Source organism: Aedes albopictus, chromosome 2 (assembly GCF_035046485.1).
Source record: "Aedes albopictus strain Foshan chromosome 2, AalbF5, whole genome shotgun sequence".
Taxonomy (NCBI): Eukaryota; Metazoa; Arthropoda; class Insecta; order Diptera; family Culicidae; genus Aedes; species Aedes albopictus.
The window spans coordinates 21,699,118-21,713,711 of NC_085137.1; the positions used below are offsets into that span (position 1 = coordinate 21,699,118).

Sequence of the window (14,594 nt, forward strand, 5' to 3'; positions counted from 1 at the left end):
TATCTGACCCAAATTGCGAATATCGAATCAAATATTTTATGGTGTCAACCTCGTAGTTGCCAGCAGTTTCTTTCGAAAAATTAGGTTTCTTGAGCAATTAGTAAAATGTTGATAAATTATCGAAAAAAGCTTGAAAATAAGGCCTTTTTGAAATGCCGCTTCTAAGGCTGGATGACACATCACACTTTTAGGTGGTTTGATACTTTTTAGAATCTCACACTCTTTGCCATTATTATTGTAAAGTAGTATCAACTTTAACCAGCACTTTATTAACTTACATTGTTGTCAATGCGGAACCAATTCGGTTCCCATGACCTATTCCCACCCTCTCGAAGGGGTGAGAATGGGTCAATTTTCATACACATGTAATTTTAAGGAAAATTCCTTTCTCTCCACAGAAGTAATGAATCAACCCAACTGGCAAAGAAGATAAATGAAGCACAAGGAAATCAATGAGAACTGGTAAGATCGTTTCATATACATCGCCTTTAAAACCAACTAAATACGCGCCAGAATCAGAAATGTTTTTTTTGATTCAGGAAGTATGATCTCATCTCAGATATCCATTTGATATGTGGATGATATCATGCGGGGCTTATTGTACATGAAAATGACCTCAGAATGCACGTGTAGGAACAGGCATCCTCGAAATGGATTGTTGGATTTGCAATAGAGCTATCACCTTCCATCTCCCGGATAAAAGTTGTTTACATATGTTTGATACAAAATATGAAAAAAAAAACACAAATGTGTAAACAAATTTCTTGCATAAAAGCACTGCCGGTCCGTGGGAGATGGATTGTACGTACACACACACACACACACACACACACACACACACACACACACACACACACACACACACACACACACACACACACACACACACACACACACACACACACACACACACACACACACACACACACACACACACACACACACACACACACACACACACACACACACACACACACACACACACACACACACACACACACACACACACACACACACACACACACACACACACACACACACACACACACACACACACACACACACAGACACACATGTAGTTTTAAGGAAAATTGACGAACTCTGAATATTTTTTCATCAATTGTGCACTTTATCAAGCAAAGAAGCAAAAGTTATTGAACAATGAATGTGGAAGTATGCATGTTCTGATCCATTATCATCCCCAACGGCGGTATTTTAGAAATGTGAGATTTCAACGAAGTTCACAGAACCATGCTTTGACACACAAATAGAACTACAGAAATTATTGAAGGAATCCCGTGAGAAACTTTAGTCTAGAGAAGTTCCCGGATAAATCCCTTGGGAAGCGTCCATAAATGACGATGCATTTTTTTGGCCTTCTTTTTACTCGTCTTCCCCCTCGTAGCATATTTTTACATAACTAATACATGGCTCATCATGTATTAGTTATGTATCGTCCCCCTAAACTGCTACGTCATTTATGGATGCTCCGTAGATAATTTCTGAAGGAATCCCTATGGCAATCTCCGAAATCCCTGAAAGTATTCCTAGAGGAAATCTTGAGATAATTCCAAGGAAAAATCCAAAAAAAATCAATGGAGGAATTCCTATTAATATCTTTGATGAAATTCCTGTTAGGTTATAGATAAAATTCCTGAAAAAAAATCTACGGAGAAATTCCAAATGACTAGAGAGAAATTATTGAGTTTCTTAAATAATACCAAGAGATACTCCTGTGGGAAAACCACGAGGAAATCCTGGAAGAATCTCAAGAGGAAATCTATAGAAGAAACACATTTCTTGAGGAATTCCTGAAGGAATTTCAAGAGGAAATGTTGAAAGAATCCCTATGAAAACCACTAGGTAACTTTATCGATGAATCCACGGGGTAATTTTCAGAGGAGTTAATGGAGAAATCCCAACAACTTTTTTTGGATACATCCCAAGAGAAAAAAATCCTGCAGGAATTCCAGCAATAATTTCTGGAGGAATCCCTGCAGGAGTTTCTATATGAATCCCAAGAAAAACTGCTGGCGGTATTACTGGAGGAATACCTGTAGAAAATCTTCGAGACATATCTGAACAGTTTCTCATAAAATTATCCAGGCGAATTCCTGGAGGAGAACCATCAGATTCTTCCTGGAGAATCACAGCAAGAACTTTTGAAGAAAACCCACCACTAATTGCTGAAGGGTTCTCGATAGTTATTCTGGGAGAAATCAATCAAATTGATCAATGATGTAATCAATCTGTTATTAACTTTTATAACAAATAAAACTGAAGAAAAAACAATACACACGTAATCTTGATAGTGTAAAGTATAATTGTTTACGAAGGAAGTCTATGAGCACAATTTTAATGTAAATTAACAGACTTCAAAACGAATAAACAATGAAATTCGATTTATTTGTCAAATAGATTTGAAACTAAGCACTTTTCAAAAATCTTGTAAATCAATGGATTAATCATGACCGAAGTAACATCTGGAATTTAATTTTCTGCAAAAAAAATGTTGGTAGTTAGACTGCCGACATTATTTTAACAACATATTTTGAAAGAACACTGCCCATTACCGCATATTTGACGTTAGCGCCACTGTAGTTTTCAACAAACTTTTGAAATTTGAACAATGAATAATGAAAAATTTAAGGATTCTTTTCACGTCGACATCTAGCTAGTGATTAGATCTTGTGCTCTATTGAATAAAACTGGTCACACTTACGCACATGCGATAGATATTAGCTTGTGAATGCTGACATTGTCAATGGTGGTTACGTGAACTATGCGATCATGGGCAGAACAGTATATGATGAAAGAAGGGAAAACATCTATGAAGATTTCTACTCGACTCTGACCCATAGGGGTACTAGAACAGTTGAACACAAAAACAAACAAAAAATCAATAATAAATATAGCAGTAGTCAAATTATAGAAGATCGAGCAAATGATTAACTGAACAGTTCAACTTGGAAGAACGGCGAATGTTTGAAAGAAGGGAAATCTTATTATAAAAGAGAGGTTATAAATCAGGTCAAAAATAGAGTGCTGGGTCATTAATCAGACGGCCTACTGACTCATTCGACCTTATGGACTTCGGTCTAGCAATCCATTCGGGTTAACGTACTTCGTCCAGACGTTCTTTGGATTAGCGTACTTTGTCCCAATGACCGTAATCCCCTTGTTGCGCATTGGAGTTATTACGGCCCACGTGTGCTACGTCATCGTGGTGAGCATCAGCTAATGTACAAAGAATGCTAAATGGCAGATTCAATACTCTTTTCGGAGAATAGTATGATAGTAACATTTGTTATTATTATGTTATTATACTATTTAGTAATAATTCGTCAATAACAAGTTTTACAATGATAGCATATTTTGTAATTTATGTGTCATTCTGAGCTATTCATAAAGAATTAAAGAATTGCAAATTTAGATATGATGACAAAATATGTTATTCTTTAGTTATTGGTTTGATATTCACCTCTATCCGGATATACTTTATCGAGTTTATCTTTACGTTAATGCAACATTATTCATACGCCTATGCGAGTTAAACTGTCATAATAACATAAAGTACTAAGTGAAGTCGTAAGCTTTCGCGAATGAGTTATGTTCATCGCAATAAAACATTGGAATTCCACTTTTGTTTTTGCGAAGTAGTCATACCCTGAGACGAGACTGGACCACGGGCTTCTTATTGTTCTTCTTTTCTTCCAATATGTTTGTTGTTTACTTTTGTTTCGCTTCGATTGTCGTTCGGGCTAGTGTTGCCAAACATTATAAGTGGCTTCAAATCGAACATTTTTAGTACGGTAAATATCATAGTAGTATTTTATTGAGGTAATGTGGAATATAGTACGAATCGAACATAAATGAGGAGAGTCCATACATTTTTTCATGAGTTAAATAAGACAGGCAAAGGCACGGAGGAACTTTGGAGATAACATTCATAGTTTGATTGATTGTCCATAGTGTGTTCGAAATTCAAAACTAATGAAGGCTTACTTCTAAATCGTTTCCAAATATGTATAAATCTGTGGTGACAATACTTTAATGCTGAAGCAAGATTTTTTTTTCGAAATCAATCACATAAAGTTGTGTTTAGAAAAACAGCGGCAAACGTCAATTTTCATACAAAAATAAATGAAATGGCTTTAATTTTCTTCCGTGTCAATAATTTTAGGTTATGTCAAAAGTTTTGCAAAGCCAATCATTAAAGTATTAAACGCTCAAAATTTCATTGCATTCAGCTCATTGAATCCGGAGATACACCAAATCAAAGTAGGCTTTCTGATAATTATGACTTTTTTCTAGCATCTTTCTAACTTCATGTAGAATAGCCCGATCTTTCCCAAATTTGGACCATTGCAACACAACTAGTTTACCAACTTACAGTAAAAATTTTAGATTTTTTGATGGACTTTTCAAAAAGTTACAACTAGTTGACCATTTCTTGAGAAGTAAAAATTTTGCCTGGCTCGATAATTTTGTCTATTCCCTGTATTTAGTTCAAGTTTTGATGACGAACTGTAAATGTCTCAAAAACTAAACATTATTTTTGAAGCATCAGCCAATATATTTAAAATACACGGGAAAAAATTCGTTGCTGGATCCATGACTAAAATGTTATGAAATCATAAAACTTGTCGCTTTATGATATTGTAAATACAAGTCATGATATCGTGACGTTAAAAACGATTATCATGAATAATAATAAATGATTCCATCAACAAAAGCCATGGCCGTCAAAAGCGTTATGAAAAAATTAAGCTCGTTTTCATAAATTGAATACCATAAAGCTGAGTCATGGTAGCATGGCTCTGAGTCATAAAACTATGACGCTGAGTCATCTCAACCAGACGCTGAGTCGTATAAACATAACGCAGAGTCATAAAATCATGAATCACAACAAACGAATTTGGGCACTGTAAGCGTTACGCAAACCCTCGCGCAGAATCATCTACGCCATTTTTGTCACTTCTGTCAAGGCGCCTTTTGTGAGCGGCAGTGTTTTCCGGTGAGATTTTTTTTTGGTTTTCGAAAAAGTGTAGTGAATTGTTCTTACTTAAATAGAAGTAAACTATATAATTATTGAACTACATTCCAGAAGTTGAAAGTGGAAAAACTCCATATTCCGGCACAAAACTCCGGCCAGCTTCATCAGCAGCAGAACAATCAAGCTCACGCATAATTCCGGCACAAAATTTTGGCTAAATGCATGACGTAATCTATGGACGCCCCCTATGTCTATGGACCATTTCACGAGACGGTGCAGAACAACTGATCGCTCATTTTATGAATGAAAATTGGACAGTATGGAGCCAGGTCATTTTGACGGATCTCACATGAGCAAAAAAAGGTCGGCAAACTGCAAGAAAATTGTTCGTCTCTTTCTTGCATGTGTGTGATCTGTCAAAATGACCTGGCTAATGTCAAACATTTCGAGGTAAGGTTTCGTGGTGTAATGAAGAATAGACTTGCGTGGTGTAATGAAGAATAGACTTTGTTTTTTTGCAGCCAAACAAGACAAAAGAAATCTCAAAAAGTGCAGCCAAATGACAAATACCAGAATAATAAAAATTACTTCAATATTCAGGAGCCTTATTCATGATTTCAGAGTGCGTGCTTCACGATAACATGACCTTAAATGCCACTTTGCACCAATTAATCCGATAGTATAAATTACAAACACTAGAATCATGCATACTGCTTATGTTTTTATAACATTAGGTAATAAATTTAGAACATGCTTTATGATAACATGACCAGTACTACCATTTTTCGCAAATCGATCCAGTACCATAAATGACAAATACTTGCACCATGAGTAATGCTCAAGCTTTCATAAATTTAGTTCATAGTTTGAGTACGTACTTCATGATAATATGAACCGACTTACCAAATTTCGCTAATAAAACTGGAACCATAAATGACAACTACTACTTCTATGAATACCGCTTCTGGTTTTATGAATCTAGTTAATAGTTCTGGTATTCATGGGCATGATATCATGACTTAACTTACAAATTTTTGTCAATAAATATGAAAAACGTAACGCCAAGGTGACGTTACGGCAACATGAGTCATGAAAGTATGACCTTTTTTGTGGTGTATATTTATAGTCTAGTCTAGTCTAGTCTAGTCTACACATACACAGCCATTCATTGAAAGAATCCTGGAAAATGATGGAATCGACTAATTCCATCATTTTTCTTGTCATTATTAATCCTTGCAGCACATCTGAGATGTATTACAAACATTAAAGCGGCCAGGCCTACTGTGCAGCGTTGTTATTGTTATTGAAATCAAAGAACGGGGACATCTCGTACCAACCGTTCCGTATACGAAGCATGAATATGAAATATTAACGGTGGAAGTGACGTTGCTAAGAAGGTTAATATCACTCCTTGGTCCTTGGAATCCTGGGATGGGACACAGGTATTTACCCCTGATGCCCTGGCCCTTATACCTAGGCTTAAGCGCCTTTACTCGCTCTCTGAAACGAAAAGAAAATACTAATCCCCCCCCCCCTTATTACAGCAATACATATTTCAAAATTGTCAAAACTTATAACATTAAAATTAACATTACAGTACCAAATGATCCCCTTAGAATTGGTATATTATGTTTTGTTTATATTAATAAGCATCAACGTTTTTCGTCGAACTCAAAATAAATTAAATTAGATGAATATGATGCAATTGTGTATAGAATATTATTATTACCTAATTGGATAAACATAGTTGCCAACTACTTGTTTCAAGAGTAGAACTATTGATAAGCAATAAAAAAACTGAATATAAAAAATATTGATTCACAATAAATCCTTGTTTTTTTATTTAGAAAAATTAGAACAACTAGCAATAATATTTATTTAGGCACTTTTTTCTTTTCGAAAATGTTTTCTAAGCAAAGAAATAGTCATGGAAAGTCGTGGGAAGGAAAGAGTTCAACGAGCATGAAAATACGAGTACACTACAAGACAAAAACGAAATAAACGATCAAGGGCTGCAAAACCAAACTAAACGCGATCATAGACCACGTTATTAAAAATATGTGTACAGTTCATTTCAATTGAGACAGAAGTACGGAATCTAAAATCAAAGTGCGATACTACATCAAATCGTTTCGGTATCTTCGCCATACTTATTCTTATGAGCTAATGAATAAGTGCAGTGAAGACACCGGAACGATCCAACGCTAAATCACACTTTCATTTGCAATTCCGCACTTCATCGTCGCAATTTTAACCGCGCAATGCGCAATAAAACTAAATCCTTAAACAGTCTGTAAAAACAATGGTGTCAATATTTAACATTCCTCAATCGGAACAGACTCACCGGATGCCTGAAAATGCTCCTTTTCTACTTCAATACGTCGATGCCTCGTTTCTGTGGTGCATTATAGGGTATATGTACCATTCCTTGGCCTAATTTGCAAGCCGCCTTGACAATTTTGACCATAACTCATGAATTAATAGCACTAGAAATAATATGTTGACCCTATTACACACTCTAAGCAATGTATGTTTCACCAATTGGAAGTTAACTAACGTAAATATTGAAGAATTTACTTAATTAAGTTGAAAAGATTCGATGCGATGGTATGCAATGTTGGTCTATGGTACACAAATTGGCCTATTAGTGGATACAACGTTGGCCTATTGCTTTCCATGCCCTAGAACCACTAATTATCTCATTTTTTCAATATTTCTGCTGAAGTATTATTTCTGTTTGTTCACCAATCTTACTTTCAAATTACATTTTCTGAGCCAAATTTTCAAAAAACTATAAATAAATCGTTTAAACTAAAGTTCTTTCTCAATTTAGTAACGAAAACAATGCAACCCTATTATTGCGTTATATTTTTACAGTCATTGCACACAAAATCTTTCTTCCTGTTCGTTCTTTCTGGTTCTTACGCAATCAATGTTGTTGTCGTCACATTATCGGTATTTTTGGCGTCACTTTACTGATGGGCCAAGATTTGGGTACATAGTGAAAAAAATGTCCTCAATATTCGGCCCACATTCAATTTGTAAAATAATTAGTATTCGTTTAAAACAAATATACAAGTTCAAAATAGCGTCTTTGTCCGTCGCATCAAATGTTCAGTTATTGAGAAGTCAACTCGAAATGTTCCAGAATCACGCCATTTATTATCATGTGTATAGACTACCCACTAAGCCGAAGAATCATGGCGTCTACAAAAGCTAAACAAAGTGACATTTCCATTAAATTTTAATGCTCCAAAGTGCTAAAATTGAAATGAAATGTTACAGTTGTTTGGCGCATAGCTTTTCTGATATCCAGTTATGCGTGTTTGTCTGAGTTTTTGGTTTACGTTGAGATAGGCCGAACGAGGGGACTATGCCAACGAAGCATCCCGATACCCTAGTCCCTCTTTTTCGTCTCCCTACAGTGAATCACCACAAATCACACTCGTTGAACTGCTCGGAATTACCCCTTCTTCATTCACTTAAGATATTTAATCACAACTGCACGAATTGCGCTGCCAAAAGAAAACTTTTTGAAAATTCTTGAAATTTTAAACTTGAATCCTTTTTTTGTGGTGTATATTTATAACATGAAAACACACATTTTACGCGAAACCATGACTCATTTAGCAGGTTTCAAGCAGCGGATTTTTTCCCGTGTAGAGCTTCTCCCAAATTCATCCGATTGAAAAACAAGCAATTAATTCACCGGTACATTTGCTTTTTTATCATAAGTGCCTAATTGTGAATGAAAAAATACAAAAATAATAAACAAACCACGCTTCAATCCTCCTTTATTTTGAGTTGGACTGAATTGGTGACACCCTTCTGAGCAAATAAAACAATAGCGTGATAGCGGTTTTAGAAAGGTAAATTTCTAACTATATTGTCATTAAAACAGATTAATTGTTACGAATGAGAAAATAAGTTCTCTTTCATTATTTTTATTCACATATTTCAAAATGAAAATGTATGCGACTCGTATTTACAATTACTTTTGACAACACTGCCCGCACGCGGTCAGGTGGCAGTTTAAATTTTTTTGCATTTAGCCTTTCTCGTACACTAAGTGTACTGGAAAGGCTATATGTTCACTCCAAAAATGACTTTTTGATAGAAGGCTCGGACAATCGAGTCACATATATAAATCAACTCAGCTCGACGAATTGAGGTGATGTCTGTGTGTGTATGTATGTGTGTGTGTGAGTGAGTATGTGTGTGTACAAAAAAACTCACATCACTTTTTGGCAGTAAACCTCAACCGATTTTAATGACCGACGGTTCATTCTACGCGGCATCTGGTCCCACTGTTTCCTATTGAAAATGCTTCGAATCGGATCAGTGGTTCCGGAGTTATGGCCTTTCAGGTGCTCCGGACCGGTACCCCAGGAAGGGGCCAGATATAAAAATGCTACAAATCCATGCATGCGACACATCAAATAGCGGCTTTTTCGATAATCTGATGAACAGTGTGCAGGAAAATAGCCTTTTATCCAGCAGAGACTACCGGTAGTCTTACGGAATCGGTTCCGGTCCGGCTGCCTCGCCGGAAGTGGCCAAATATAAAGTTGAACACATCAAATCGCGGCTCTTTAAATAACCTGATAAACGATTGCCAAGAAAATGGTTTCAGACCATTTTTGGGGAAACCAGTAGTATTCCGGAACCGGTTCCGGGTTTCCCGCCGCAAGTGATCAAATGCATATAGGAGCCAAACTCATGCATGCGACACATTAAATCACGGCTTTTTTGATAACCTGATGAACGCTTGCAAAAAAAGCCTTTGATCACATTAGAGACTACCGGTAGTGTTCCAGAACCCGTTGTGAATGTCCCGCCAGAATGACCAAAATGTAAAATGTATCAAATCCATGCATGCACATCAATTTTCGGCTTTTCAGAAAACCTGTTAAACAGTTAGCAAGAAACTAGTCTCAGACCATATTTGAGACAATAGGTACAGTCTTGGAACCGGTTCCGGGTATCTCACAGGAAGTGGTTAAAACAGTGAAAATGCAAGCGATAAATATGAGTAAGAGAACAAAATCTTGACGAAACTGAAGCATGCTCATCAAATCACACCTTTTTAAATTCCTGAGGTGTAAATAAACAGTTGAATAGGAGTTGCATGGGAAAATTGAAATTTAATCGCATCAACCTCAAACAAGTTTTTCAATCCCCTTTTGCGTCTAAAATTACTGCGCATAATTTTGATCCGACTGGTTTCTCCTCGCGCTCTGTGATATGGTTCAAATATGAATTGGATTCAGTATGAAAAAAATCACTTGCTTCCATTTTTGGTCAAATTTTATGAATCTAGTAACCAATGATAATAAAATATAGCCTAAAGTGTGCAGAAAAAAGTTTATCGAAGACTGTAAAGTGATTTTTTGTTGTGAAATAAGTTATACTTTAGCTTGTTATTATCGTCTTGGTATTGATCGGCCTCAAGTAATAGTAAAGGTGGCCAAGAAGTCAACTAAGACGTCTGATAATTGCGGTTTTACCGGCTACTTGTATTCTACCGGTCGCTTCAGTATGGCCTCCAAAGTAGCCGTTTTGTAAAAAGAATTACTTAAAAATGAGCTTAAACATTTTTATTGAATGCGCTATTCCTCGATACCACTAGCTACTTAATAACATTCATTTTTGGCAATTAAGGGTCTGTGTCAATTGGTGAATTAAAATTAATTTTCACTTAAATTTGACTGTTCAACACTTAAACTTGGCAGTTCTCCTAAGGAAATAATTATCGAACTGTCAAGTTTAAGTGAAAATTAATTTTAATTCGCCAATTGACACAGACCCTAAGTTGATTTGAAAACGGCTGCTTTGTAACGGCTGCTTTGTAACGGCTACTTAAGTAACCGGTGGAATACAAGTAGCCGGTAAATTCACAATATATTTCAGCTCTGCCTATAGATTGAACCACGGGGGTGCTACGGTGTTGTTGCCGCTTATCATGCACAACCAGAGCTCACTAATTCCGGTATATACCAACATTCACCCAATACAGCAGTGGGAGAAAATGAGGAAAAACGCACTTTGGTGAACAAAGTTTGCGAAAAGAGGTGTTATGTGTCTTTACACAAACGATTCCCTCTCTCTGTAGGAACTTTACCTAAATGTCGACACTCTGAAACTGAAAATTATTAATTAATGCCGCTTTTTCATGATGAACACTTTTATGAGATCTAATGTGATGTAAGCGTTTTGCACCGATATCCCTCGTAAAAAGGTAAACATTCGAATTGCACGACTGTGTTGGTGAATATTTTGGCTGGAGTATAAATTTATGCTCCACGCAAGGAGGCACAATCCAACCTGTCAAACTCCATAGTGAAAAAATAGGTTGCCATGCCCTTGCATTGAACAAAACATGGGCAATATGTGCTATCTATAATTTTCCCAACTCGATGATGACGGGGATAAAATTCTTGCTTTTATAAATAAAGTATTCACAGGATTCATGACTACGACTTACGTCGACGGAAAGATCATCAGTACATATTCGACGAGAAAGGCACTATCTCCACTAGGTGGATTGATCCGGGTTTTTCTAATAGCACAACATCAACCAAGCAGCAGCTGGTCCGTTTCGGCCCCATATCGAGCTACGTATTGTCCGGTCTCGTGATATCTTTACGCACAAGCTTCAGATAACTTTGCGATCCCCCATCGAACTTTTTGACATGTGGTATTTTGAGCCACGCTATTGAACATATTGTCAGAATTCACACAAAAGTAATACCAACATAATTATGTACACATTTTTATTTACAATGAGCATCCGACAATATGGTTAGATTTGTTGACTCGTGTAAACATAAACCAAATCAAATTTGATTAGGCTTGAGGTTTCGCTCTGGCTTCTGTTTGAATGTGTCCAAAAAGTAAACTCGATTAAACACCCTCCCCACAATCCCGCTCCCAAAAAGTGGGCAAATATTATTACATTTTCACGCGTCACCGAGTACTTTTATTAAAAAATAAATTAAACAAATAAATCATGTCATTAATAATATCCTTCTAACCCTCGCACGAGAACAGCTACATTCTAGTCAAGGGGGAAACAGATATACAAATCGGCATCCGATTTGACACGCAAGTGCATATGGATGGGCGAATGACCCGAAACAGTGCACTGCAGTGCGGTGGTCCGGATTCGAGGGGTGATTCTAATCAGCTACGGTGTGTTTATCCCTCTCAAATACCAAGTCACCCACCCACCCACGCACCGATATCGATGCTCATTTCTTTGCTTAACGGCCTTCTCGGCTGGCAGGCACCACCCTCGCCCTCGTAGAAGACCTAAGGCTGAGTAATGACAGTTCCCCCTGTTTTAAGCGCCTGTAAGTAGGAGTTCAATTTTTATAATTATTGTACCAATGTTTGCTGGGTGGTGGGGTGGTGCTTGAACGATATTCTGCTCAAAGAAATGTTTCATTATATTCTTTATTTGGATGATTTTGGTCGAATCTATCAGGAATCTAGGATATTCACACAACATAGTTTTGCATTCATTGCAAATCAACTGTGGGTGTCAAGCGACCTATATTTTTTTCTGAGCTATGAGCCATTTAAACATTTCAACATCCACCCTCGTCCGGGTCGAATTTATTCGATTTGGCCTCTGTTCGCTTTCCCCCTAAGTGCACCGAGCAAACTGGCGACAATAATTGAGATGACTTTTCGTTTTTACACACGAAGGGAACCGAACGAGATTGCACTTGTTACCCTGCATACTTACACTGGTCATATACAACCTACCAACCCTCCTAACTTTTAAACCGAGAGACAAACGGGAATTCCCTTGGGTGGGTGCCAGCTCTGCTAAGGGATTTGGGACTACTGCTGCTGCAATTCCAAAGCCGGTTCGAACTGGCACCCTCTTAGCGCTGCAAAACGATTTTCCACAAGTGAAAGAAAAATAATGCCCTTTGGCAACGGATCCGGGCGATTGCTGAAGGAATTTCCATAATCTTAATTACAACAGTGCAGTGCCAGAGTGTGCTACACGCGGGAACCTAACTTTGAGCGAGCTAGTGTCGAACGACAATTATGGTGAAATTTTACCAGTTTACCCAGTTTAAGGTGGTTGGTGTGGTGGTTGCATTACGCATCGCTGACAAAATGCCGAAGGTGGTGATGTGGGATGAACTGTATGGTGATATCCGGAGGCTGAATGCCACTGGAGGATTTCCTGATTGGATTGATGGAAACTGTTGGTGTTGAAAATGATGAGCTAGAACTCTGCGTAAGGTTAACTGTTAAAGTATCAGTTAAAATGGGACATATCTATAAAAAACGAATTCTTTTCGATTACATAATTCATGAAAACCTTGAACACTCGTTTCCAATACTTTTTCCTCGGTAACTTCTTCACTTGCCAAAAAACACCCAATTTAAAGAGACAAACGATGCAATTAATTGAAGCAACGTTCGGGTCGGTGTGGAAAGAAACATATAAAATCATCCGTCACACACCGAAATGATATCACTCACTGCAAGGCAACTCATCGGCTTAGTTCGATCCAATAATCCACTCAGGGTAGCATCCAACATGAAGGTAATTAACCTATAATTCGCTTTGAATCGTATATTTATTGGCTTGCTTTTGGTATCCATTACATCTCACCCACAGGCGTTCGTAGTGCTGTCCATGGCTCTGGCCATCGCATCCAGCGCGGCAGTTGACGATTCCACTAAGAAGGAGAAGCGCGGACTATGGGAACTGGGCTACGGTCACGACAACCTGGACCTGAACAACCACTACAACCATCATCATCTGGATTTCGACCACCACAAGGAAGTCAAGCACGTTTCGACCACCATCACCAAAAAGGTCCCAGTCCCGTACCCAGTCGAGGTTGAAAAGCACGTCCCCGTGGAAGTGAAGGTCCCCTACCCGGTGCACGTCGAGAAGAAGGTCCCGGTCTACGTCGAAAAGCAAGTCCCGGTGGTCGTTGAGAAGAAGGTCCCCTATCACGTTGATCGTCCAGTTCCCTACCCAGTTGAGGTCAAGGTCCCAGTTGTCCACAAGGAATACGTCGAAGTGCCCAAGCCGTACGCAGTTCATGTTGAGAAGCCCGTTCCCGTGATCGTCCAGAAGCCGGTGTACGTTGAGAAGCATGTCCCAGTGACCGTGCAAGTCAAGGAGCACCACCACAAGAACAAGCACTGGGGACTGTTCTAAGCTGTTGGTGATCTGTTAGTTGTTTATATGATTGAGAGAAATATATGTGATAAACCCTAATTAATCCACCTATCGATGATGGCGCCTTTCTCAATCCTTCGAAAACCAATTTCAACAAAACTCAAGTGACATGTTCATGAATATCGCACATTCATACGTTTAACAACAATCTATTTCGTGGCACCAGAAATCATATCGATCATCTGAATTTTGATGTTTGAGCACGTAATCTTGAATTTTGTGCTGCCTTTTTGGATTTATGTTCGCCATCTTGGAAATTCTGGTTGCCGTTTTTGTACTCCAGACTTCTTCTTCATAATAGATAAACCCACATTGAATGATTTATTGGCCTAAAACACCATTTGACAGTCGCCAGCTTGAATTTGGCGCTGTCATTCTGGA

General features: G+C 37.9%; 2 protein-coding genes across 2 annotated transcripts in view; one reads left to right on the forward strand and one right to left on the reverse strand.

The window, feature by feature from the left end:
- LOC109429600 (protein sickie) overlaps positions 1-14,594 on the reverse strand; it is a gene marked incomplete in the record, with an annotated part of 611,771 nt that overhangs the window by 546,533 nt on the left and 50,644 nt on the right.
- Positions 13,423-14,246, forward strand: LOC109429602 (uncharacterized). Its single transcript, XM_019705596.3, has 2 exons — positions 13,423-13,565; positions 13,641-14,246. The coding sequence occupies exons 1-2, from the start codon at positions 13,488-13,490 to the stop codon at positions 14,190-14,192; spliced, it is 630 nt and encodes a 209-aa protein (XP_019561141.3). The 5' UTR covers positions 13,423-13,487; the 3' UTR covers positions 14,193-14,246.